Below are 26504 nucleotides of genomic sequence, written 5' to 3' on the forward strand. Positions count from 1 at the left end.
CGCTCAGTAAATACGACCGATTGATTGACTGATTGCTCCGCACACGGTAAGCGCTCCCTAAATACGACTGAATGAATGAATGACTGAATGGTCTCTCCCGTCCCCCGTCCCTAGGCGACGCGATGGCGTCACAGGGGGCGCGCGCGCGGTCCCGGCCGCCGCCGCCGCCGCCCTCGTCACGTGACGGAGGTGCCGGCTGACGCCGCTTCCGGGTTCGGCTTCGGGTTCGGCTCGGCTTCGGCTTCGGGTTCGGGTTCGGCTCGGCTTCGGGCGCGGCGTCGGGGCGGGCGCGGCGTCGGGGCGGGCGCGGCGGGCGGCCATGGCGTCCTCGTCCGCCTCAGCGGCCGCGTCGACGGCGGGTCCGGCGGGGGCGGCGTCGGCGGGGACGGGCCCGGGCCCGGCCTGCGGCTTCGCGTCCAAGACGAAGAAGAAGCACTTCGTCCAGCAGAAGGTGAAGGTGTTCCGGGCGGCGGACCCGCTGCTGGGCGTCTTCCTCTGGGGCGTGGCCCACTCGGTGAGCGCGCGCCCGCCCGCCCGCCCCGTCAATCAATCGTATTATTTATTTATTTGACTTGTACATATCCATTCTATTCATTTTATTTTGTTAGTATATTTGGTTTTGTTCTCCGTCTTCCCCCTTTTAGAGTGTGAGCCCACTGCTGGGTAGGTGACTAGACCCGCTGCTGGGCGTCTTCCTCTGGGACGTGGCCCACTCGGTGAGCGCCCGCCCGCCCCGTCAATCAATCAATCAATCAATCGTATTTATTATTTATTTATTTATTTGACTTGTCCGTATCTATTCTATTTATTTTATTTTGTTAGTATGTTTGGTTTTGTTCTCTGTCTCCCCCTTTTAGACTGTGAGCCCACTGTTGGGTAGGTGACTAGACCCGCTGCTGGGCGTCTTCCTCTGGGACGTGGCCCACTCGGTGAGCGCCCGCCCGCCCGCCCCGTCAATCAATCAATCAATCAATCAATCGTATTTATTATTTATTTATTTATTTGACTTGTCCGTATCTATTCTATTTATTTTATTTTGTTAGTATGTTTGGTTTTGTTCTCTGTCTCCCCCTTTTAGACTGTGAGCCCACTGTTGGGTAGGTGACTAGACCCGCTGCTGGGCGTCTTCCTCTGGGGCGTGGCCCACTCGGTGAGCGCCCGCCCGCCCGCCCCGTCAATCAATCAATCAATCGTATTTATTATTTATTTATTTATTTGACTTGTACATATCTATTCTATTTATTTTATCTTGTTAGTATGTTTGGTTTTGTTCTCTGTCTCCCCCTTTTAGAGTGTGAGCCCACTGCTGGGTAGGTGACTAGACCCGCTGCTGGGCGTCTTCCTCTGGGACGTGGCCCACTCGGTGAGCGCCCGCCCCGTCAATCAATCAATCAGTCGTATTCATTATTTATTTATTTATTTTACTTGTACATATCTATTCTATTGATTTTATTTTGTTTGTATGTTTGGTTTTGTTCTCTGTCTCCCCCTTTTAGACTGTAAGCCCACTGCTGGGTAGGTGACAAGACCCGCTGCTGGGCGTCTTTCTCTGGGGCGTGGCCCACTCGGTGAGCGCCCGCCCGCCCCGTCAATCAATCATCAATCGTATTCATTATTTATTTATTTTACTTGTCCATATCTATTCTATTCATTTTATCTTGTTAGTATGTTTGGTTTTGTTCTCTGTCTTCCCCCTTTTAGAGTGTGAGCCCACTGTTGGGTAGGTGACTAGACCCGCTGCTGGGCGTCTTACTCTGGGGCGTGGCCCACTCGGTGAGCGCCCGCCCGCCCCGTCAATCAATCAATCGTATTTATTATTCATTTATTTATTTTACTTGTACATATCTATTCTATTTATTTTATTTTGTTAGTATCTTTGGTTTTGTTCTCTGTCACCCCCTTTTAGATTGTGAGCCCACTGTTGGGTAGGTGACTAGACCTGCTGCTGGGTGTCTTTCTCTGGGGCATGGCCCACTTGGTGAGCGCCCGCCCCGTCAATCAATCAATCGTAGTTATTTATTTATTTATTTATTTTACTTGTACTTATCTATTCTATTTATTTTATCTTGTTAGTATGTTTGGTTTTGTTCTCTGTCTCCCCTTTTTAGACTGTGAGCCCACTGCTAGGTAGGTGACTAGACCCGCTGCTGGGCGTCTTCCTCTGGGACGTGGCCCACTCGGTGAGCGCCCGCCCGCCCCGTCAATCAATCAATCGTATTTATTATTTATATATTTTACTTGTATCTATCTATTCTATTGATTTTATCTTGTTAGTATGTTTGGTTTTGTTCTCTGTCTTCCCCCTTTTAGAGTGTGAGCCCACTGTTGGGTAGGTGACTAGACCCGCTGCTGGGCGTCTTCCTCTGGGGCGTGGCCCACTCGGTGAGCGCCCGCCCCGTCAATCAGTCAATCGTATTTATTATTTATTTATTTATTTATTTTGCTTGTACCTATCTATTCTATTTATTTTATCTTGTTGGTATGTTTGGTTTTGTTCTCTGTCTCCCCCCTTTTAGACTGTGAGCCCACTGCTGGGTAGGTGACTGTCCTCACCGTACCTCATCATCATCAGTCGTATTTCATCATCATCAATCGTATTTATTGAGCGTTTACTATGTGCAGAGCACTGTACTAAGCGCTTGGGAAGTACAAATTGGCAACATCTAGAGACAGTCCCTACCCAACAGTGGGCTCACAGTCTAAAAGGGGGAGACAGAGAACAAAACCAAACATACTAACAAAATAAAATAAATAGAATAGATAGGTACAAGTAAAATAAATAAATAAATAAATAGAGTAAAAAAAAAATGTACAAACATATATACATATATGCAGGTGCTGTATTTATTGAGCGCTTACTATGTGCAGAGCACTGTACTAAGCACTTGGGAAGTACAAATTGGCAACATATAGAGACAGTCCCTACCCAACAGTGGGCTCACCGTTCTCACCTGTCCCGCCATCGACCCCCGGCCCACGTCCTCTCCCAGGCCTGGAATGCCCTCCCTACCTCTGCCCATCCGCCAAGCTCGCTCTCTTCCTCCCTTCAAGGCCCTACTGAGTGCTCATCTCCTCCAGGAGGCCTTCCCACACTGAGCCCCTTCCTTCATCTCCTCCTCGTCCCCCTCTCCATCCCCCCCATCTTACCTCCTTCCCTTCCCCACAGCACCTGTATGTATGTATACATGTTTGTACATATTTACTACTCTATTTTACTTGTACATATCTATTCTATTTATTTTATTTTGTTAGTATGTTTGGCTTTGTCTCCCCCCTTTAGACTGTGAGCCCACTGTTGGGTAGGGACTGTCTCTATATGTTGCCAATTTGTACTTCCCAAGCGCTTAGTACAGTGCTCTGCACACAGTAAACGCTCAATAAATACGATTGATGATGATGATGATGACTGTCTCTATATGTTGCCAACTTGTACTTCCCAAGCGCTTAGTCCAGTGCTCTGCACACAGTAAGCGCTCAATAAATACGATTGATGATGATTTATCGAGCCCCTACTGTGTGCAGAGCACTGTACTAAGCGCTTGCGAAGTACAAGCTGGCAAAGCTCCCTCATCTGGAAAATGGGGATAATAATAATAGTGATGGCTCTTTCCACTGAGCCACACTGCTTCTGTGTCACGTGGGACAACCTGATTACCTCGTCTCTTCCCCAGCGCTTGGAACAGTGCTCGGCACGTAGTAAGCGCTTAACGGATGCCATCATTATTGGCACTACCTGTATATATGTATTTATTACTCTATTTATTTTACTTGTACATAGTTATTCTATTTATTTTATTTTGTTAGTATGTTTGGTTTTGTTCTCTGTCTCCCCCTTTTAGACTGTGAGCCCACTGTTGGGTAGGGACTGTCTCTATATGTTGCCAACTTGGACTTCCCAAGCGCTTAGTCCAGTGCTCTGCACACAGTAAGCGCTCAATAAATACGATTGATGATGATGATGATGACTTGACTTCTCCGAGCCTCAGTTCCCTCATCTGTAAAAATGGGGATTAAGACTGTGAGCCCCACGTGGGACAACTTGATCACATTGTATCCCCCCAGCACTTAGAACAGTGCTTTGCACACAGTAAGCGCTTAACAAATGGCATCATTATTATTATTATTATTATAATGATGGCATTTATTAAGCGCTTACGATGTGCAAAGCACTGTTCTAAGTGCTGGGGAGGATACAACGGGGTAAGATTGGCCTACGGGGGGCTCACAGTCTTCACCCCCCATTTTACAGATGAGGGAATTGAGGCCCAGAGAATCAATCAATCAATCGTATTTATTGAGCGCTTACTGTGTGCAGAGCACTGTACTAAGCGCTTGGGAAGTACAAGTTGGCAACCTAAGAGAAGTGAAGTGACTTGCCCAAAGTCACACAGCTGACAATTGGCAGAGCCAGGGTTTGAACCCATGACCTCTGACTCCAAACCCCGGGCTCCTTCCACTGTGAGCCCCCCGTGGGACAATCTGATCATCTTGTAACCTCCCCAGCGCTTAGAACAGTGCCTTGCACATCTCCATCCCCCCCATCTTACCTCCTTCCCTTCCCCACAGCACCTGTATGTATGTATATGTGTTTGTACATATTTATTACTCTATTTATTTATTTTTTTTACTTGTACATATCTATTCTATTTATTTTATTAGTATGTTTCGTTTTGTTCTCTGTCTTCCCCTTTTAGACTGTGAGCCCACTGTTGGGTAGGGACTGTCTCTATATGTTGCTGACTTGTACTTCCCAAGCGCTTAGTACAGTGCTCTGCACACAGTAAGCACTCAATAAATGCGATTGGTTGATAGTAAGCGCTTAATAAATGCCATCATTATTATTCTGACCTTTTGACTCTCAGGACGGGGTTCTGTCCACTATGATATGCTGCTCAGCACTGTTCTAATCGCTTGGGAAGTACAAGTTGGCCAAGCTCCCTCATCTGGAAAACGGGGATGAAGATTGTGAGCCCCCCGTGGGACAATCTGATCATCTCGTAACCTCCCCAGCGCTTAGAACAGTGCCTTGCACATAGTAAGCGCTTAATAAATGCCATCATTATTATTCTGACCTTTTGACTCCCAGGACGGGGTTCTATCCACTATGACATGCTGCTCAGCACTGTTCTAATCAGTCCGTCGTATTTGAATGCTTGTGTGCCGAACACTGTACTAAGTGCTGAGGTAGATAGAAGTTGGACACGGTCTGTGTCCCATATGGGGCTCACAGCCCAACTGGAGGAAGAACAGGTATTGAGTCCTCATTTTTTCCCGAACTCCTCGTCTTCCCACCCAAACCCTGGCCTAAGCCTTGGCTTTCCCATGACTGTAGATGGCACCGCCAGCCTTCCTGTCTCACAAGCCCGTAACTTTGGCTTTATCCTCGATTCACTTCTCCTCCCAACTTCCTGCCTCTCCCCACTCCAGTCCATATACCTCACTTTGCTGCCTGGATTATCTTTCTGCAGAAACGCGCTGGGCGTTTCTAGACTGTGAGCCCGCTGTTGGGTAGGGACCGGCTCTATATGTTGCCAACTTGTACTTCCCAAGAGCTTAGTACAGTGCTCTGCACACAGTAAGCGCTCAATAAATACGACTGAATGAACATATAGAGACGGTCCCTACCCAACAGTGGGCTCACAGTCTAGAAGACTGTCTCTCCCCACCCCCCCTAACTCTCTGGGGGTCGTCGAGGCTCCCCGGACCACCCTCCCAACCGGCCGGGACGCCCCCTCCCTCCTCTCCCCACAGATCAACGAGCTGAGCCAGGTGCCTCCCCCGGTCATGCTGCTGCCCGATGACTTCAAAGCCAGTTCGAAGGTCAAAGTCAACAACCACCTGTTCCACCGGTGAGACCCGGCTCCGCCCTCGCCCCGGCCCCCAGCCTCCACCCGCGATATTTACTGAGCGCCCACCCTGGGCGGACTACTGCCGTGCCGAACCCTCGGGAGAGTAGAGGAGATAGGCACCAAGCCCGCCCTCGGGGAGGTGACAGTTTAGGGGTGTGGGCAGACACTAGGAGGAATCAGTCGGCGGTATTTATGGCACGTTTTTCGTGTATGAAACGCTGTACAAAACACTCGGCGAGAGTACGAGTGGTATATTTTGAGTGTCTACCCTATGTGCGGACTGCTGTACTAAGCGCTTGGGAAAGCACAATATAGCAGAGTTGGTAGGCACATTCCCTGCCCACAGGGAGCTTACAGTCTGGAGATGTGCACATCTCCTGATGTCGGTCTCCAATCTCTTCTGTTCCCCACTTTAATTTTTAGATTGTGAGGCGTCCCCGTCCCACCTCCCTCCCCCTCCGAGGGACGGGAACTGTTTAATTTCCATTGTGTATTTCTGTCAGTGTTTAGTAGGGCGCTTCGCACCCGGTAAGCATTTAATACTTGGAGAAGCAGCTTGGCTCAGTGGCAAAAGCCCGGGCTTTGGAGTCAGAGGTCATGGGTTCAAATCCCGGCTCTGCCACTTGTCAGCTGTGTGACTTTGGGCAAGTCACTTCACTTCTCTGGGCCCCAGTGACCTCATCTGTCAAATGGGGATGAAGACAGTGAGCCCCCCGTGGGAAAACCTGATCACCTTGTAACCTCTGTAGCGCTTAGAACAGTGCTTTGCGCATAGTAAGTGCTTAATGAATGCTATCATTACTATTATTAACACTTAGTCAGAAAATCACATTTATTGAGAGCTTACTGTGTGCAGAACACTGTACTCAGGGCTTGGAAGAGTACAATATAACAAACAGGTACATTCCCTGCCCACATCAAGCTTACTGTCTAAAGATGCTAACCCTAGCGCTCTTATTAGTGCTATTATTACTGTGAAGGTGCTTAAGAGACACAGATTTAAGTGCATAGGTGACATAGAAAGGAGAGGGAGGAGGGGAAGTGAGGACTTAGTCGAGGAAGGCCCCAATCAATCATTTGATCAATTGTAGTTACTGGGCACTTAGTGTGTGCAGAGAACTATACTAAACACTTGGGAGAGTACAGTGTAACAGAGGTGGTAGGCACATTCCCTACCCACCACACAATTACAGTTTGGGTGGGGGGGGGGGAGACAGACATTAATATACATAAATTATTCTGTGGGGCTGAGGGAGGGGTGAATACAGTGTGCAAATCCAAGTGCAAGGGTGAAGCAGAAGGGAGTGGGAGGAGAGGAAATGAGGGCTTAGGGAAGGCCTCTTGGAGGAGATGTGCTTTTAATAAAGTTTTGAAGGTGGGGAGAGTGATCACCTGTCGGGTATAAAGAAGGAACGTGTTCCAGGACAGAGGCGGGTCGTGAGCGAGAGGACGGTGGCAAAATAGATGAGATTGGAGTACAGAGTGTAGGTTGGCATTAGAGGAGTGAAGTGTGTTGGCTGGGTTGAAGTAGGAAAGAGGGAAGGTAAGGGATGGGTCAAGGTGATTGAGTGCTTGAAATCCAACGTTAGGGAGTTTATTTTTGACATGGTGGTGGATGGGCAGCCACTGGAGGTTCTTGAGAAGTGTGGAAACATGGGATGAATGCTTTTGTAGAAAGACGATCCGAGCGGCAGAGTGTAGTATGGACTGAAGTGGGGAGAGATGGGAGACAGGGAAGTCAGGAAGGAGGCTGAGAAATAATCAAGCCAGGGTGGGATAAGTGCTTGGATTAATGTGGTAGTACTTGTTTTGTTTTGTTTGTCTCCCCCTTCTAGACTGTGAGCCCATTGTTGGGCAGGGATTGTCTCTATCTGTGGCCGAATTGTACTTTCCAAGCGCTTAGTACAGTGTTCTGCGCACAGTAAGCGCTCAATAAATACGATTGAATGAATGAATGAATGGTAGCAGTTTGGAGAGGAAAGGATGGATTTCAGTGACGTCGTGAAGGTCGAACTGACAGGGTTTAGCGGCAGATTGAATATGTAGGTTGATTGAGAGCGATGAGGATAACGCCAAAGTTAAGGGCCTGTGAGACAAGGAAGGGTGGTGGTGGCGCCTTCAGTGACGGGAAAGTCGAGGGGAGAAGAGGAAGTGGGTGGAAAGATGAGTTCTGTTTTGGACATGTTAAGTTTTGAGGCATCTTTGAAACATCCAAGTAGAGATGCGCTGAAGGCAGGAGGAGATGCAAGACTGCAGAGAGGGAGGGAGATCAGAGCTGGAGATGTAGACTTGTGAATCATCTGCCCCTGGAAGGAGCTGTGCTCATTAGTAAGTTGAAAGGTAGGAAGATATGGATGTGAATGCTCTGTGGGGCACAGAGCGAAGGAATGCCCAAAGGTGGAGGAATCATAGAAGGCCAGAATGGCAGTTGGGGAGGGAATGTAAGGCGACAAATTAGAAATTAATCGGGGGAGGACTTTGGAGATGAGGAGAGTTGTGGTCTGCCAGAGGTGAGGAGGTTCCAGACTGGAAGGAGAGTGTGAGCAAGAGGTTGGGGGTGAGAGAGATTAGAACAAGGCACCGTAACTTGGTATTAAAGGAGCGAAGCATTTGAGCTGAGGTTTCATGGGAATGGAGGGATGGTAAGTAGGAGGGAGGTTGCTGATCGACTGTCTTAAAGGCAGGGTTCTGGAGTTTCGGCTCATTACAGAGGGAATAGGCAGCCATTGGAGATCTTTGAGAAGCAGTGAGATGTGTGCAGTAGGATGTTTTAGAGAAATGACCAGGGCAGCAGGGTGTAGCGTGAGCTAAAGAGGGAGGTCAGCGAGGAGGCAGCTGCGGTAGTCGAGGCGGGAGATGCCGGTTGTTTGGACCAGCCCAGTGGCTATTTGGATGGAGAGGAAAGACTGTATTCTACAAATGTCACGGAGAAAGAACAGTAGCACCTGATGACTGAATATAGGGCTTGGAAGAGAGGGAGGAGTCAACGGTAAAGCCGAGGTTGTGGGCTTGAGAGTTGGGGAGAACGATGGTGTTGTCAGCAGGTATGGGAAAGTGAGGAGAAGGAGAGGATTTGGGAGGGAGGTTGAGGAGATCGGTTGTGCGTACGTTGAGCTTGAGGTGCTGGCAAATCATCCATGTAGGGATGTCCTAGAGGCAGGAGGAGGAGCGAGATTGCAGAGGAGAGCATTGGGGCTAGCGTATTGACAGTAAAAACAGTGTGTGGCGTTTGCACCAGGGCTCACGCCCTCCCTCCAGTCTGGAACCTCCTCACATCTGAAAGACCATGACTCTCCCATCTCCAAAGTCCTCCCCCCGAATAATTTTAACTTGCCACCTTACATTTCATCCCCAACTGCCATTTTGGCCATCTGCGATTCTTACACCTTTGGGCACTCCCTCGTTCTGTTCTCCACAGAGCACTCACATCCATATCTTCATACCCTTCAACTTACTAAAAATCACATTTCCTCCAAGGGACAGTTGATTCACAAGTCTACATCAGATCAGATAATCTCAGGCCCTGCCCCGCATGGGGCTCACAAATGTAAGGGGAAGGGAGAACAGGTGTCTCGTCCTCATTTTATCGATGAGGAAACCGAGGAACAAAGAAGTGGAATACCAAGATTACACGGTAGGCAACGGTCTTCAGTCTCATCTATCTTGCCGTCAGTCTCTTGCCCATGTCCTTCCTCTGGCCTGGAACGCCCTCCCTCAGATCTGACGGATCGTTACTCTCCCTGCCTTCCAAACCTTATTGGAGGCACATCTCCTCCAAGAGGTCTTCCCTAAGACTTCCTTTCCTCCTCTCCCACTCCCTTCTGCGTCACCCTGATTCTCTCCCTTTATTCATGCCCCCTCCCAGCCCCACGGCACTTATGTAAACATCTGTCATTTATTTATTTCTATTAATGTCTGCCTCCTGCTGTAGACAGTTTGCTCGTGGGCAGGGAATGTCTGCTTATTGTTATCCTGTACTCTCCCAAGTGCTTAGTACAGTGCCGTGCACACAGTGAGCGCTCAATAAATACAGTTGAATGAATGAATGAATGAATGGACAGAACCAGGAGTAGAATCTGAATCTCCCAACTCCTGGTCTGGTCTCTTTCCACTGGGAGTCTAGGTATCTGCCTGGTGTTGGCCCTGGAAGTCTTGGGAGTGGGTGGGTAAGTGGAGAACAGACCAGGTCGTAGAGATAAGCCCTGAGGAACACTCACAGTGCGGAAGTGGGAGGCAGAAGAGGGGTCGGTGACAGGGCCTGAGAAGGAATGGCCAAAGAGGTAGGAGGAAAGAACCAGGGGAGGGCAGGGTCAGAGCAACCAAGCCAAAATAGTGCCTCCGGGGAAAGGGGTGGTCCGCAGTGTCCGAGGCAGCCGGGAGGTTGGGGAGGATAAAGGTGGCATAGAGACCGTTAGATTTGGTGAGGAGGAGGAGAAGGTCATCTGTGTCCTGGGTGAGGGCGGCCCCCTCAGTGGAATGGAGGGGGTGGGAGCTGGATTGGCAGACTTCGAGGAGGAAGTTGGAGAAGAGGAAGTGGAGGCAGCGGAGACAACAGCCCGCTCGAGGAATTTGGACAGGAGCGGGAGCAGCGGGGGAGGTGGGTCTGTAGCCGGAGCGGGCCGTGAGAGAGGTTTGCTTTAGGAGAGGGGAGAAGTGGACATGTTTGAATGCGGAGGAGAAGGAGCCGTCTGAGGACGGTAGAAGATGGTGGACAGGGAGGGAAGAAGGGTGGGCGTGGGTGTTTTTAGGAGGGGAGAAGGGATGGGATCAGAGGCACGGGAGTGAGGGGGACAGATTGTTAAAGCAGACAGGAGGCTGCTTGAGTAATGGCCGAGAAGCATTAGAGTAGATGTTATGGGAGGGAGGTGAGCGGAAGATTTTGGGGGTACGCCCACCTGATAGTTTCTGAGTTGGCAACAAAATGGTTGGCAAGGTCATTGGGCTGACATGGGGGTGGCTTCAGAAGGGAGAGAAAAATCAGGGAGTAGTTGGTGCGGGCCATGGGCACGGGAGTCAGTGAGGGAGGAGCACCAGTGACTAAGCCCTCATTTCCTCTTCTCCCACTCTCTTCTGTGTCGCCCTTGGATTTGCACCCTTTATTCATCCCTCAGCCTCATAGCACTTCTGTCTCTGTTGGTAATCTATTCATAGTTCAGTCTAGAAGGGGAGACGGACGTTAAGCTCGTTGTGGGCAGGGAACGCATCTACCGACACTGTTACATCGTACCGTCCCAAGCGCTCAGTACAGTTATTGATTGATAGTGTTGCTGGGCGGAGTGAGAGCCAGGGAGGATGGGAAGGACCAGGTAGGGCTGGTGGCAGGATTTTTCTCCTCCAGCAGAGCAGGGCTCCGTAGGCTGAGTGCCTAAATGGAGAAAGTGACTGTGGGGTCCGTCCAGGCCTGCAGGTTGGGGGGCGGGGTGGGGGGGCAGGACGGGGTCGCCAGATTGAAGAAAGGATGGGCGTCGAGAGAGTTGAGTTCAGCGTGGAGTGGAGGCCGTGGACGTGTGCGTCGAGAGAGGGTACAGTGGAGAGGCCACACTGACAAGGTCTGGTGGCCTGGCATAAGTGGTGGGCGGAGGGCTGGGTGTCCAGAGATCAGAGGTCTCTGGGCAGGGGACAGGTTAGTTTTGAGGGGAGGGTTGATGGGAGAGAGGGCAGGTGAGAAGATGGTGTTGGGGCCTGGGATTTCAGAGTCGATGAGCTTAGAAAAGGTCCAGTGAGCCTCCCTGCTGCCCCGCATCCCTTGGAGCTGACCCCCTGTGTCTCACCTGTAGAGAGAACCTGCCTAGCCAGTTCAAGTTCAAGGAGTATTGCCCCCAGGTGTTCCGCAACCTGCGAGATCGGTTTGGTGTTGATGACCAGGACTATCAGGTGCGTCTTGGCCCCTGACCTTTCTCCCCGACCCCTTTTGTGGGCTGGATGTTCCCAGCCTCCGTGTTCGGGGGGGTGAGTGCGGGTGACGCCTGCTTCCCTACCCGCCCCAGGTCTCCCTGACCCGTAGCCCCCCCAGCGAGACAGAGGGCAGCGATGGCCGCTTCCTGGTCTCCTATGACAAGACGCTGGTCATCAAGGAAGTGTCCAGTGAAGACATTGCCGACATGCACAGCAACCTCTCTGACTACCACCAGGTGAGTCCCCCCACCCTTCACTCCCCTCCCTCCCTCCGGCCCCCGGCTGGGCCGTTCCCCCCCGTCCCCCCGGCTCCCGGGCTGGGCCACCTGGCAGGCCCAGCCAGTGCCTCTCTCTGTGCTGCGGTCCAGTATGTGGTGAAGTGTCACGGGAGCACCCTGCTGCCGCAGTTCCTGGGCATGTATCGGGTCAGTGTGGACAGCGAGCACAGTTACCTGCTCGTCATGAGGAACATGTTCAGCCACCGCCTGTCCGTGCACAGGAAGTACGACCTCAAGGTGAGGGGCCGTGGGGGGTTGGGGGCAGGGAAGGGGCAGCGGGGATCCAGCCCCGCCGCTGATGGTGGCCCGCCACCTGTGTCCACCTGGTAGGGCTCCCTGGTGTCCCGAGAAGCCAGTGACAAGGAGAAGGTGAGGCCCTGGGGAACCCCGGCTGAGGGGTGGGGGGGGGTCCGGGGTCTGCGTGGGAGTCTGGGTGTGTCCGGGGTGGGGGGGGACACGCAGGTGTGTCACGGGGGTCTGTGTATGTGTGTGTGTGTTGGGGGGGGAGGTGGCGCATGGGGAAGGGGTTCAGTGTGTCTGAGCCTGCCACCCCCAGGTAAAGGAGCTGCCCACGCTCAAGGACATGGACTTTCTGAACAAGAACCAGAAGATTTATGTAGGGGAGGAAGAGCGGAAAGTCTTCCTGGAGAAGCTCAAGAGAGATGTGGAGGTGGGACTGCCACCTTGGATCCCACCGGCTCGGCCCCCGGCCGGGAGGGAGAGGATTTGGGGGGCCGTGGGGTGGGGGGAGTGCCAGGCTGTCAGTGGGGGGGTGGAGGGGGCAGCGGGACAGTTCCCTGATCCACAGACCCACAGAAGCAGTGTGGCCTAATGGAAAGAGCATGGTCCCACCAGTCAGAGGACCTGGGTTCTAATGTGGATCCGCCACATGTCTGCACGTGTCTGGGCCTCAGTTCCCACATCTGCAAACTGGAGATTCAGTACCTGGTCCTGCTCCTGTTTAGACTGAGCCCCATGTGGGAACCGATGATCTTTATCTAGCCCAGCACTTAGTACAGTGCTTGGCCCCCAGTAAGCGGTTGACAAGTCCCCCAGTCCCGATTGACGGTGATGACGCTGATGATTGTTCTGGGTGCGGTGGCTATGCGCAGTTCCTGGTGCAGCTGAAGATCATGGACTACAGCCTCCTGCTGGGCATCCACGACGTTGAGCGCGCCGAGCAAGAGCAGGAGCAGGAGCTGGACGGCGAGGGGGACTCTGGGGCCGCCCCTCACCTCCTCCCCCCTGGCTTCTACGGCTCCTCCCCCGAGGGCATCGGCGGCTCCGTCCACGCACACCGGCCCCTGGGGCCCGGGGAGTTTGAATCGTTGATCGACGTGTATGCCGTCCGCAGTGCCCAGGGTCAGTGGTTTCCCAGGCCGAGCACCCGGTGGGCTGCCCGACCCCCTCCCTCTCTCCCCCCCCCCATCTGCCCCATTCTCTCCTCCTCCTCCAGGATGGAGGAGACCCCATCCCAGGCCTCAAGGGGCTGCCAGTCCTCAGGGAGAGGACACCTCTCCAGCCAGAGCGGGATGGGTGCCGGGGGGGCCGGGCGGCGGGCAGAGGAAAGGAGGCATGGCCTTGCCTCTGAGGAGCCGCCAGCCTCTGTGGGGGGAGGCATGGCCTATACATGGTCGGACATCAGTGATGGGAGTGATTGGAACCTGCTGGGTCAATCCTGAAGGCTGCTTGGAAGAGGGGGGAGAGGGTGGGGGAAGATGGCAGAGTGCCCCCCAAGGGACAATGTGACCCTTGACCCCTCCCCCCCCATTATGGGCGGGAGTCTAAGCCTGGTCCCTCCGTATCCCAGGTGCCCCCCAGCAGGAAGTGTACTTCATGGGCGTCATTGACATCTTGACCCAGTATGATGCCAGGAAGAAGGCCGCTCATGCAGCCAAGACGGTCAAACACGGGGTGAGCGTGGGCATCAGGACAGCTGCCCAAGGACCCTTTGCCCCCAGCCCCTGTCCCCACCTCCCAAGGGAAGGGCAGAGCATGGGGTGTTGGGGTCTAGTCTAGCCGAGTCGCCTTGACCCCGAAGCCGTCACTACCTGTTTTGGATGGTGGGGTCGAGGGCACCTCCGTAACGCCCAACCATGCTCCCAGCCCTCCCTCAGGTGACCCCACGCTTTTTGGGCCGCCCCTGTGTCCCCCACACCTTCTGTCCCTCTGGCCCACTCCCACCCTGCCCCTCTACCCACAGGCCGGCGCAGAGATCTCCACTGTGCACCCTGAGCAGTATGCCAAGCGTTTCCTGGACTTCATCTCAAACATCTTTGCCTAGGAGACGGACAGAGGGTCTCTGCCTCCTCCCATCCCCTTCCTGCCCCTCACCACTCAAGTGCCTTGTCCTTTTTATGATGATCCAAAAGTGGGGGAAACTGCAGCCCTGCCATCCGCCGCCTCCCACTCACACACATAAACTCACCCTGGTCCCAGAACTGTGCTGTTGTCTTTATAGGACTTACCCAAGGTCGTTCCCCTCGCCCCCGCCGTCCTTGCCCTCCCAGTCTACCCCAGGTGCTGGCCAGCCGAGGTATCTGACCTCCTGCCCTCCTCCCTGCCAGCAAGCAGCCCGGAGTTAGAGGGTCCAGCTGGGCTCCTAACCCCTGGGCCTGGCTAAGGTCACCCTGCCAGGTTTCCAGGGGTCAACTGTGGACCCCCTCCACTCTTCCGCAACCCATCGTGGGCTGAAGCAGGCTTGGGGGGACTGAGTGGTAACAAGAGCCATCAGTGGCCGGAGCAGCGTGCCACCCCTCTCAGCGTTTGATCAATCTTGTCTGGTCTCCCCATCCTCTCCCCCAAAGGTTGGTTTGGGGTGGGGGTGGGGGGTACGAGGGATGCTGACTTCTGGGGGAGGTGTGTGGGGATTGTTGGTTTATTTGTTTTTTTAAGAGAAAAAATTGGATCCTTGTCATTGCACCCAGAATAAATTATTGAACTGAGCCTGCCCTCCAGCTGACTTTGGGCATCGTTTAAGCGGTCGGGGGCTGTGCCATTGCTGGCCGCCATCCGGCCCGGGGAAGGTGGTCAGCCACTTGGCTGGCCCACTGACCACTCAAGGAGACCGGATCAGGGGGAGGGCGATGTTTGGTGCCAGAGGCAGCTTTCTGCTGGGCAGGAGAAACTCGGCATCGGGGGTCGGGATTGAGAAGCATAATGGTGTAGAGGATAGAGCACCGGCCTGGGAATCAGAAGGTCATGGGATCTAATTCCCACTCCGCCGTGTGACCTTGAGCAAGTCACTTCACTTCTCTGGGCCTGTTACCACATCTGTAAAAGGGAGATTAAGACTGGCAGCCCCACGTGGGACAGGGACTGTGTCGAACCCGATTTGCTCGGCTCTACCCTAGCGCTTAGTACAGTGCTGCCTGGCACGTAGTAAGCGCTTAGCACACACCACCATTCCTCTTCTTAAGGGGGCCGGGTGCAGGCCTGGCGGTGCGGGGGAGGGGGCCGAGCGGCGCGGGGCGGGGGGCGGTTGCGCTGGTCCCCGCCCCCGTTGCTAGGGCTGGACCGTCATCCCGGCAACGGCGCGCTCACGTGACGATGATGGCGGCGCTGCCGGGAGGTAGGAGACCCCGCGCCCCCCGCCCGCGCCCCCCGAGACCCTCTCGGGTCCGGCCTCTCCCCCCATATATCCCCCCACCCCGACCCTCTCGGCCTCCGTAGGGGCGGCCTCCCCATCCCGGGCGTCCGGGGCTGGAAGGCCGGCTCCCGCAGCCACCCGGAGGCCTCTTCCCTCGCCCCCACCCCCATCTCCCCGCCCCCCGAACCCCTATCCTCTCGTGTCCCTTCAACCTCCCCCGGGACCCCCCGCGGCCGCTCCCCGGACCCCCTCATGCGGCCCAGTTGCCTCCATCATTCCTTGTCTCTCCAAGCCTCAGTTTCCCCGCCTTAGGAAGGGCCTGGGCGAGGGAGCCCTGCAGGAATGGGGCCTCTCTCCGACCCCCTGTCGGGGTAGCGGGTTCCGAGAGGCGAGGGCGGGGGAAAGCCCCGGACTTGGGGTCTCCCCTGGCGCCGGGCGGTGAGGGGAGTCCCGGGGTGGGGTCAGTTGGGTTGACCTGGCTCCTTTCCCCGGCCTCAAGACCACCCGGTCCTTTGGGGAGAGTGTTGAGGGACAGTTTTGGAGTTGGGAGGCCGGCAGGGGCCTGCGGTGACGCTGACCTAGCCTTGCAGGAAGTAAGGGAAGTTTACTGGCCCAAGCTGGCCATTTCATGGGCAGGGAGACGGGCTAGTTTCTCCGGGGTTGTTTCAGAGGCCCAGTTGCCTGGTGACCGGGCAGTTAGATGGGCCTGTGGTAATGTAAACATTTTCCCTTCACCCTCCAGCCCCCCGTGTGCATCCCCAGAGCCTGAGGCCAGTCCTCTCTGAGCCCAGATTGTGGCTGTTCAGTGCCAGCAACATCCATGGGCTTCTCAGACATAGCTGACAACCTGGACTGGCCCTTCTCTGTTGACTCTCTGAGAATTGATCACCCCCGGGTTGCCCACCCTCCCACCCCTAGGGCTGAGCCCTCAGTGAGACTGACTGCCCCCCACCCTCCCTTCCCCCTCATCGATCTCCCCCGGGCTGCCCCCGCACCCCAGACTGCCCACCCCTAGGAACTGAGCCTTCCATGAGACTGACCACCCCCAGGACTGATCTTCCGTGGGCTGCCCACCGCCACCACTCCCGGACTGCCCACCCCTAGTACTGAGCCCTCCGTGAGACTGACCCTCCCTTCTCAAGATTTATCGCCTCCTGGTTGTCTGCCCCCCCTGGACTGAGCCCTCCATAATGATAATAATAATAATAATAATAATAACGATGGTATGTGTTAAGTGCTTACTATGTGCGAAGCACAGTTCCAAGCACTGGGGGATACAAGGTGATTAGGTTGTCCCACATGGGGCTCACAGTCTTAATCCCTATTTGACAGATGAGGTAACTGAGGCACAGAGAAGTGAAGTGACTTGCCCAAAGTCACACAGCTGACAAACGGCAGAGCCAGGATTAGAACCCGTGACCTCCGACTCCGAAGCCCAGGCTCTTTCCACTGAGCCACGCTGCTTCTCCATGAGACTGACCCCACGCCGGGACTGATTTCCCCCTCCCGGGCTGCCCATCCCTAGGACCGAGCCCTCCATGAGACTGACCCCTCCATGCGCAGATCACTTGCTCTCAGGGCCATCCCAACCCCAGGAATGAGCTCCCACAGATTTCCCGTCCTAGGGACTGAACTCCCCTTGGGACTAAACCCTTCCAGATTTTCTGCCCCGCTGTGGCTGATCCCCAAGACTGCCTGCTTGCTCTCAAGGCTGCTTCCCTCCCCGCGCCCCCACCACCCCCACTTTCTTGGGTCCGATTCCCAATAAAACTAGGGTGCAGGAGGCGCCACAGATAGGTTTAGGGGGGCAGGCCCAGGCCAGTGGCTGGGGGCCCGGGGTCGAGGCGCATCTGGCAGGGGAAGGGGAGCCCCCTCCTTCCTGATCGGTCCCCCCGCCGGGGGGATCAGTGTCCTTTGTGTTGTCCAGGATGGCCGGCTGCGGGAGCAGCTGCAAGAGCAAAGTGACGGTGCCCAAGCGGCTGTGGGAGTTCGTGAGCCGGGACAGCCCGGCCCGGCTGGCCCGGCTGCGGGAGGAGTTCCGCGTGTCCATCCTCATCGACGGCGAGACCTCGGACATCTACGTGCTGCAGATCGCCCCCCAGGCCGCCCCGCCTCCCCCCAGCGGCCTCCACCTGGCCCGCAAGGCCCTCAAAGCCCTGCTCAAGGAGGCCGAGAAGGAGCTGCGCAAGGCGGAGCGGCTGGGGGAGCCGGCCCGCTGCCTGGTCCTGGCCGGGCCGCCCCCCGGGCCCGCCCCTGCCCCCCGCGGCCCCGCCGGCCCCGCCCCCCCCGAGGAGCCGGACGACACCTGCCCCATCTGCCTGGGCGAGATCCAGAACGCCAAGACGCTGGAGAAGTGCGGACACTCGTTCTGCGAGGGCTGCATCGCCCGCGCGCTGCAGGTCAAGCAGGCCTGTCCCATGTGCGGCCGCTTCTACGGCCGCCTCGTGGGCAACCAGCCCCTCAACGGCCGCATGCTGGTCTCCCGCGACTCCAGCCTGCTGCTGCCCAGCTACGAGAAGTTTGGCACCATCGTCATCCAGTATGTCTTCCCACCCGGCGTCCAGGGGGTAAGAGCCCCTCCTCCTTCTCCTCCTCCTCCCCCAGCCCCACTGCCCTCCCCCGCCTCCGCAGTGGCGGCCAGCCCCCCTACCCTGTCCGAGGGCGGGACGCGCAGCAGGGCTGGGGCGAGGGTCTTTGTTCGGCCGCCCGCGTGCACGATACCAGAGGAGCAGCAGCGTGTATGCAAAGAATAAGATTGCCCACACCACCACACAGTGGCTCGTTGAGGCCGCTCTTTTTTTTTTTTTTACGGTATTTGTTCAGTGCTTCCTAAGTGCCAGGTACCGTTCTGAGCGCCGGTGTAGACTCAAGATCATCAGGTTGGAAACAGTCCCTGTCCCACCTGGGGCTCAAAGTCTAAAACCCCGTTGTACAGAGGAGGTAACTGAGGCCCAGAGACGTGAAGTGACTCGGCCACGGTCGCACAGCAGGCACTTGGCAGAGTCGGGGTCCTTCTGACTCCGAGGCCAGGGCCCTATCTGCTGGGCTTCACCCGCTTCTCGTCATCGTCCCGTTCATTGGGGAGGCAGCGGGTTTCTATGGCCATGTCCTCCAACACTAATCCATAGAAGGTGGCTTTCCCAAGGAGAGGCTCACAGTGGTAAAGAGAGAGAAACCTTGGAGAACCCGGTATCACCCATTCCCAAGGGTGATATCGGGTCTTTAAGGGACACATCTACAGGTCAGTCATGTGCACTCAGCCCCAGCGGGACACCCGGTTCTATTCTAGGCCAACGGCAAGGGGAGCCTCACTCACATTCCCAGTGGGTTCCTCACGGTGTCAACGGTACCAGCCATCCCAGAGTGGGCGTCTCACACTCTAGGGAGGGGTCTTGTCCCACCACAGAGAGCCGACTCCTGGGGACCGGTCGTATAGAGTATCTGGCCCATCCAGGGTAGTTCTCTGATGGTGCGCTCTTGGCCAGTCAGGGCAGACGAGGGCAAATGCCACCCTTCCGGGCTCTTGTCCACTCGCCGTCAGCAATACCGGGTGCGGACCGCTCCCTTGATCTGAGTGATCAAGCGGGGGCTCACCGCTCGCCGTCAGCCGTGTCGGTTGAAGGTCACCCCACCTCTCTGCTGACCGCGCCTGTGGACACAGTGTGTTCGCTCCGACCTAATGGTGGTCCTGGCTGACAAAATGGAATCGGTCCGGTCAAGTCTGTCACAGGTGGGTGGGCGGACCCCCGAAGGAGCTCGGCTGTCCCGCTGTTCCCCATCGTGAGTGCCTATTCATTCGTTCATTCAGTCGTATTTATTGGGCGCTTACTGTATGCAGAGCACTGTACTAAGCGCTTGGGAAGTACAAATCGGCAAATATAGAGACGGTCCCTACCCAACAACGGGCTCGTTAGTCTAGAAAAGCCTATCAAGCACCTCCCCTGCCTGCGACCTTTGGACTGGGCTCCGCCTGGAAACAGGCTGCTGGGCTGGGCACCTGCTGCACGCGCAGCCTGGTGCTGCGTGCCCCCTGGGCTCAGTGCCCAGTGCTGAGCACCCACAGTGTGCAGAGCCCTGTGCTGGGCACCCACTGGGTGCAGAGTCTTGTGCTGAGCACCCACTGTGTGCAAGGGCCCTGTCTTGTCTTACACTGTCGAGTCATCTCCGACCTATAACGACACCATGGACCCATCTCTCCCAGAGCGCCCCGCCTCCTCCTTCAATCATTCTGGTAGTGGATCCATACAGTTTTCTTGGTAAAAATAGGGAAGTCGTTTACCATTGCCTCCTTCCGCGCGGTAAACTCGAGCCTCCACCCTCTCCCCTGCCACTGCTGCCCAGCACAGGGGAGTTTTGACTTGTAGCAGATCGCCTTCCACATGCTAGCCACTGCCCAAGCTAGGAACGGAATGGGTATACCGCTGCTTGACACTCCCTCGTTCATTCATTCAATCGTATTTATTGAGCTCCTGCTGTGTGCGGAGCACTGTACTAAGCGCTCGGGAAGTACAAATCAACAACATATAGAGACGGTCCCTACCCAACAATGGGCTCACAGTGTAGAAGGGGGAGACAGACAACAAAACCAAACAAGTAGACAGGTATCAACACCATCAAAATAGATAAATAGAATTATTGATATATACTCATCATTAATAAGAGTAATAAATCAATCAGTCGTATTTATTGATTGATTGATTGATTGAGCGCTTATTGTGTGCAGAGCACTGTACTAAGCGCTTGGGAAGTACAAGTTGGCAACATATAGAGACTGTCCCTACCCAACAGTGGGCTCACAGTCTAGAAGGTAATAAATATGTACAAATATGTAATTTTTGTATGTACAAAAAGTAATAAATATGTACAAATATGCAGCAGTGCTGTGGCGCAGGGAAGGGGGTAGAGCAGGGGGAGGGAGTAGGGGCGATGGGGAGGGGAGGAGGAGCAGAGGACAAGGGGGGGCTCAGTCTGGGAAGGCCTCTTGGAGGAGGTGAGTTGTCAGTAGGGTTTTGAAGAGGGGAAGAGATCGAGTGAGGCGGGAGGGCATTCCAGGCCAGAGGTAGGACGTAGACAGGCGAGAACAAGGCCCAGTGAGGAGGTTAGTGGCAGAGGAGCAGAGTGTGTGGGCTGGGCCGGAGAAGGAGAGGAGGGAGGTGTGAGGTAGGAGGGGGCAAGGTGATGGAGAGCTTTGAAGCCAATAGGAGTTTTTGCTTCATGCGAGGGTTGAGAGGCAACCACTGGAGATTTTTGAGGAGGGGAGTGACATGCCCAGAGCGTTTCTGTAGAAAGATAATCTGGGCAGCAGAGTGAAGTATAGACTGCAGCGGGTAGACTACTGGAAACTCTCCAGGTGCGACCCTGCAAGGGGGCCGTGCCCTGTACTGGGCGCCTGTTGTGGGTAGAGCCCTGTGCCAGGCACCTGCTGTGTGCAGAACCTTGTCCTGGGTGCCCACTGTGTGCAGAGTCCTGTGCGGAGCGCCTGCTGTATGCGGAGGCACTGGGCTGGGAGCCGGTTGTGTGCAGGGTGCTGTACTGGGCACCCCCATGGTATTGGGTTCCCTCCTGGGTGCCTAGTGTTTGCAGAGTGCCAGCCTAGACACGTTGTGCTGGGAGCCTTCTGGGTGCAGAGCCCTGTACCTTTAATAGGCACCTGCTGGGTACCTACTGTATGCAGAACACTGTACCGGGTGCCCACAGTGTCTAGGGCCCTGTGCTGGATGCCAGCTGTTTGCATAACTCTGGTCTGGATGCCCGATGTGTGCAGAGTCTTGTGCTGGGATTCTCCCGTGTGCAGGTGACTGCTTTATTGCTTCGTGCAGACTGCTATACTGCTGTGCCCAGGGCTGTGTACCCCTTCCTCTCCATGCAAACTGCTGCTACGTTAATCCAGTCAATCACTTATCTTCTCCCGCCTGGATTGCCGAATCAGCCTCCTTGCAGAGCTCCCTGCCACCTGTCTGTCCCCACTCCAGTTCATACTTCACTCTGCCGCCCGGGCCATTTTTCTACAGAAATGTTCAGGCCTTAATAATAACTACGAGAAGCAGCGTGGCTCAGTGGAAAGAGCCCGGGCTTTGGAGTCAGAGGTCATGGTTTCAAATCCCGGCTCTGCCAGTTGTCAGCTCTGTGACTTTGGGCCAGTCACTTAGCTTCTCTGTGCCTCAGTTACCTCATCTGTAAAATGGGGAGTAAGACTGTGAGCCCCCGTGGGACAACCCGATCACCTTGTAACCTCCCCAGCGCTTAGAACAGTGCTTTGCACATAGTAAGCGCTTAATAAATGCCATCATTATTCATTATTCCGGTATTTGTGAAGCCCTTACTGTTTGCCGGCCACTGCAGTAAGCGCTGGGGTGAATACAGTCAAATCGGGTTGAACACAGTCCCTGTCCCACATGGAGCCCACCGTGGCCACGTTTCCCCACCCCTCAAGAACTCCTCAAGAACTTCCAGTGGTTGCCCATCCACCTCCGCATCCAACAGAAACTCCTCTCCCTTGGCTTTAAAGCGTTCACTCAATCACTTTGCCCCCTCCTCCTTCACCTCACTACTCTCCTACTAAAACCCAGCCTGCACACTTCACTTCTCTTAATGCTAACCTTCTCACTGTTCCTTGATCTCATTTATCTCGCCGCTGACCTGTCACCCACCTCCTGCTTCTGGCCTGGAACTCCCTCCCTCCTCATAGCTGACAGACAATGACTCTCCCCACCGTCAAAGCCTTATTGAAGGCCTCCAAGAGGCCTTCCCTGACTAAGCCCTCTTTTCCTTTTCCCCCACTCCCTTCTGCCTTGCCCTGGCTTGTGCCCTTTATTCTTCCCCCGCTCCCAGCCCCACACCACTTGGGTCCATATCTGTCATGTGTTTATTTCTATTAATGTCCGTCTCCCCCTCTAGACCTTAAGCTCGTTGTGGGCAGGGAATATGTTTGTTATGTTGCTATAGTGTATTCTCCCAAGCGCTTAGTACAGTGCTCTGCACATAGAAAGTGCTCAATTAGTACGATTGACTGACTGACCGACTGACTGGCTGGCTGAGTACCTTCAGGCTACAGGGCCCTATCCTGGGTGCCTACTTTATGCAGAGCACTCTGTTGGACCCTTGGGAGTGGACAGTAGATATAGCAGACCTGGTCCCTGCCCTGGGGACACCATTGTGCTGATGGATGGACGGTCCACTACAGAGAAGAGGGCTGGGGGCGGAGCCAGAACGGGGCCCCTTCCCCTGGACCGGGGGTCCAGACAAGAGTTTCTGCAAGTACCACAGGCCTGGGTGGAACTTGGTTCCACTCTATGAAAAATCCCCAAAACAGGCAGTGTGGGGCATGTGGCTGGTGGGAGCTCATGGGGCAAGGGGGTTCAGGAGCAGGGGGCCTGGCCCTGCAGCAAGACGGGGCAGGCAGTCCCAGCGGGCACACTGCCGTCTGGGGCACAGACCTCTCAGTCAATCGATGGACATAGGCGGGGGGGGGCGGGGGGGGTGTTGAAGTCAGCCAAGAGGAAGGCGTTGGAGAGCAGAGCACCCTTGGGAGCGCCACACTCGTCTGTGTGTCCGTCCCCTGTTATGGCCGGCCGTGCTGCCCCTCTCCACGTGCCCCGCCTCCCCACAGGCCGAGCACCCAAACCCAGGCGTCCGGTACCCTGGCACCACACGGGTGGCCTACCTTCCCGACTGCCCCGAGGGCAACCGCGTCCTGAGCCTCTTCCGGAAAGCGTTCGACCAGCGGCTCACGTTCACCGTGGGCACCTCCATGACCACCGGCCGGCCCAATGTCATCACCTGGAACGACATCCACCACAAGACCAGCTGTACCGGCGGCCCCCAGCTGTGCGCCCCCTACAGCCCCCTCCGTGCCCCCCCCGCTGTGCTCCCCCCCCAAGCTGTGCACCCCCACAGCACCCCGTTCCCCAGATGCGACCACAGCCCACCGACCCCTTGCAGTGCATCCCCTGGCTTTGCCCCCCCCCCCCCCCCCCAGCCATGCACCCCTCTGACCCCACATTGCGCCTTCAACTCCACCCACCTCAGCCCCTGACCCCAGCTCCGCACTCATCCCTCCACGTCCTGACTCCACCAAACCCTCGGGCCCGCTGCTCCCTAGGGCCCCAACTCCCCCTTCCCTGGGAAATGCCCCCCCTGGGGCCCGGGAGGTCACTGGAGGTCAGGTCGGAGTCCGGGCTGGTGGGGGGGGTGGGTGGCGGCGGACGGGACCTGGCTGATGCTGCTCTCTCCCGCAGGTTTGGGTATCCCGATCCCACCTACCTGAGCCGAGTGCAGGAGGAGCTGCGAGCTAAGGGCATCACAGACGATTAAGTGACCCCGACCCTGAGTCCCCCACCCCGACCTGCCTGCCCAGCCCCCTGTTTCCCAGGACCTGCCTGGATGGGGGGGGCCTACCCAGCTCCCCATGTCAAGTGAGCTGTGACCCCCACCCACATACAGACACACACACCAATTCCGGGTGAGGCCCGGCATAGTCCAGGACTCAGCCCTCCGTCCAGCTGGCCTCTGGACAGTGACCCGCCCCTCGCCCCCTGGCCCCTGGCCCTACCACTAGCTGCTCTAGAAGAGACCTGGGAGAGGTTTCGTGCCCCCATCCTGGTTCTCATTCCCACTCACTGCCCCCCTCACCCCCACGCCCTTTGGCTCCGCCGTTTCTATGTCTCTGCCCCCTTCGTCTCCACGTCTCTTTGCCTCTCAGTCTCTGCCCTCATCTTCCCCCCACCCCCAAGCCCTCGTAGCTTTTGATTTAATAAAAAGAAAATGAAGAAAGTCTGACGGACTGGTTGTCCTGGGAGCGTCTTCCCTACTAAGGGCTGGAGAAAGGCCGGAAAGAAGGGACCGGGCTGACGACTGGGAGATGGCGCACACTTTCTCTCCTGGCTGCTTCCGGAGCGAGGGGCAGGTGGAGGCGGGTGGGGGGCAACCTCGGAGACGGGGGTGTGTGAGCTGGGATTGCAGGAAGCTGGATCCCAATCGGGGAAGGCTGCGGGGAGGAGGAGGTGAGGGAGGGAAGGCTGTGAGGCGGGGCTTGGGAGGGGCACGACCCTCCAATCCCTCTGATCTTGGGGGGGGGGGTGAACGCCCCTGATTCTCCTAGCGCGGGCCCGGCTGGGGAAGGGAGAGGGGAGGGCGGGAGCCGGTCCTTTAATCAATCAATCAATCGTATTTATTGAGCGCTTACTGTGTGCAGAGCACTGTACTAAGCGCTTGGGAAGTCCAAGTTGGCAACATATACAGTCCCTACCCAACAGTGGGCTCACAGTCTAAAAGGGGGAGACAAGGGGTCCTTCGGTCGCCGCCGAGGGTCGCAGGTCCCCGGGGCCACCGCCCCGACTGGACGGCCACTGCCCGGAACCCTGCGGGGAACGGGACGGGCGGGAAGGGGGTCTCCCTCAGACCCGGCGGAGGGCGGACGTGCGACACTGGGGGGGGCCCTGCGCCGTCCCCCCAAGGACCTCGTCCCCCTCTCCATCCCCCTCATCTTACCTCCTTCCCTTCCCCACAGCACCTGTATATATGTATATATGTTTGTACATATTTATTACTCTATTTTACTTGTACATATCTATTCTATTTATTTTATTTTGTTAGTATGTTTGGTTTTGTTCTCTGTCTCCCCCTTCTAGACTGTGAGCCCACTGTTGGGTAGGGACCGTCTCTATATGTTGCCAACTTGTACTTCCCAAGCGCTTAGTCCAGTGCTCTGCACACAGTAAGCGCTCAATAAATACGATTGATTGATTGATTGATTGATTGATTGACCCCTCCTCCCGGTGTCCAGAAGGACGGGGTGCCGGCGAGCGGCTCCGCCCCCGAGGAGCCCAGTAACGCGGAGGGGGCGCGGCCAGGGGCCTCTGTCCGTCCGGCCGCGGCCCGGGTTGTCACCGGGTTGTCCCTCGGGGGCGGCTGGAGGGGGAGGGCCGCCCGGGACACCCCGGACCGCCATCCACTTGTCAGCTGTGTGACTTTGGGCAAGTCACTTCATTTCTCTGTGCCTCAGTTACCTCATCTGTAAAATGGGGATTAAGACTGTGAGCCCCATGTGGGACAACGGGGCATCTGCTGTTGAGAGAAGCAGCGTGGCTCAGTGGAGAAGAGCCCGGGCTTTGGAGTCAGAGGTCATGGGTTCAAACCCCGGCTCCGCCAATTGTCAGCTGTGTGACTTTGGGCAAGTCACTTAGATTCTCTGGACCTCAGTTGCCTCATCTGTAATGTGGGGATTGAGACTGTGAGCCCCACGTGGGACAACCTGATCAATCAATCAATCGTATTTATTGAGTGCTTACTGTGTGCAAAGCACTGTACTACGCGCTTGGGAAGTACAAGTTGGCAACATATAGAGACAGTCCCTACCCAACAGTGGGCTCACAATCTAAAAGGGGGAGACAGAGAACAAAACCAAACAGACTAACAAAATAAAATAAATAGAATAGATATGTACAAGGAAAATAAATAAATAGAGTAATAAAAATGTACAAACATATATACAGGTGCTGTGGGGAAGGGAAGGAGGTAAGATGGGGGGATGGGGAGTGGGGAAGGGGCTCAGTCTGGGAAGGCCTCCTGGAGGAGATGAGCTCTCAGTAGGGCGTTGACGGAGAAACCTGATCACCTTGTAACCTCCCCAGCGCTTAGAACAGTGCTTTGCACATAGTAAGCGCTTAATAAATGCCATCATTACTATTATTATTATTCTCCGCAGGGGGAGGGGAGGAGCGGGGGCCGGCCAGGCACCGCCCCCGTCCCGCCCCCGGCTCGCCCCGCCCCGGCCCGCGGCCTCTCCGAGCCTCCGGCCTGTTATTTCGTTCGCCTCTCGGCCCGGGGGCCCCGGGCCCCCGGTCCCCCGGTCCCCGTCCCCCTCGGCCCCTGCATGGGCGGGCCGGGCCGGGC

General features: G+C 55.8%; 2 protein-coding genes across 4 annotated transcripts; both read left to right on the forward strand.

Annotated features, from left to right (window-relative positions):
• The first annotated feature begins 290 nt into the window (after positions 1-290).
• PIP4K2C (phosphatidylinositol-5-phosphate 4-kinase type 2 gamma) lies at positions 291-14967 on the forward strand. Of its 2 annotated transcripts, none has more exons than XM_038752398.1 (10): positions 291-514; positions 5752-5849; positions 11627-11723; positions 11837-11980; positions 12113-12259; positions 12353-12391; positions 12579-12692; positions 13135-13384; positions 13833-13936; positions 14226-14967. In XM_038752398.1, exons 1-10 carry the CDS (start codon positions 320-322, stop codon positions 14304-14306), a joined length of 1269 nt encoding a protein of 422 aa, XP_038608326.1. In that variant the 5' UTR covers positions 291-319; the 3' UTR covers positions 14307-14967. The 2 variants fall into 2 exon arrangements, with proteins under 2 accessions (XP_038608326.1, XP_038608327.1); XM_038752399.1 differs by lacking the exon at positions 291-514 and adding an exon at positions 2347-2382.
• Positions 14968-15552: 585 nt separating this feature from the next.
• On the forward strand, positions 15553-24393 carry DTX3 (deltex E3 ubiquitin ligase 3). 2 transcript variants are annotated; one of them, XM_038753273.1, is made up of 4 exons: positions 15553-15593; positions 17520-18178; positions 23221-23438; positions 23849-24393. In XM_038753273.1, exons 1-4 carry the CDS (start codon positions 15572-15574, stop codon positions 23922-23924), a joined length of 975 nt encoding a protein of 324 aa, XP_038609201.1. In that variant the 5' UTR covers positions 15553-15571; the 3' UTR covers positions 23925-24393. The 2 variants fall into 2 exon arrangements, with proteins under 2 accessions (XP_038609201.1, XP_038609202.1); XM_038753274.1 differs by lacking the exon at positions 15553-15593 and adding an exon at positions 15823-16204.
• Positions 24394-26504: the final 2111 nt, after the last annotated feature.

The sequence above is a fragment of the Tachyglossus aculeatus genome, chromosome 10, assembly GCF_015852505.1.
Source record: "Tachyglossus aculeatus isolate mTacAcu1 chromosome 10, mTacAcu1.pri, whole genome shotgun sequence".
Taxonomy (NCBI): domain Eukaryota; kingdom Metazoa; phylum Chordata; class Mammalia; order Monotremata; family Tachyglossidae; genus Tachyglossus; species Tachyglossus aculeatus.

Coding starts and splice junctions, on each gene's coding strand:
- DTX3 (XM_038753273.1), top strand. CDS start 15,572: ATGATGGCGGCGCTGCCGGGAG. Junction 15,594..17,519: donor GATGGCGGCGCTGCCGGGAG/GTAGGAGACCCC, acceptor CGGGGGGATCAG/TGTCCTTTGTGTTGTCCAGG. Junction 18,179..23,220: donor TCCCACCCGGCGTCCAGGGG/GTAAGAGCCCCT, acceptor GCCTCCCCACAG/GCCGAGCACCCAAACCCAGG.
- PIP4K2C (XM_038752398.1), top strand. CDS start 320: ATGGCGTCCTCGTCCGCCTCAGCGGCCGCGTCGACGGCGGGTCCGGCG. Junction 515..5,751: donor TCTGGGGCGTGGCCCACTCG/GTGAGCGCGCGC, acceptor CTCTCCCCACAG/ATCAACGAGCTGAGCCAGGT. Junction 11,981..12,112: donor ACCTCTCTGACTACCACCAG/GTGAGTCCCCCC, acceptor GCTGCGGTCCAG/TATGTGGTGAAGTGTCACGG.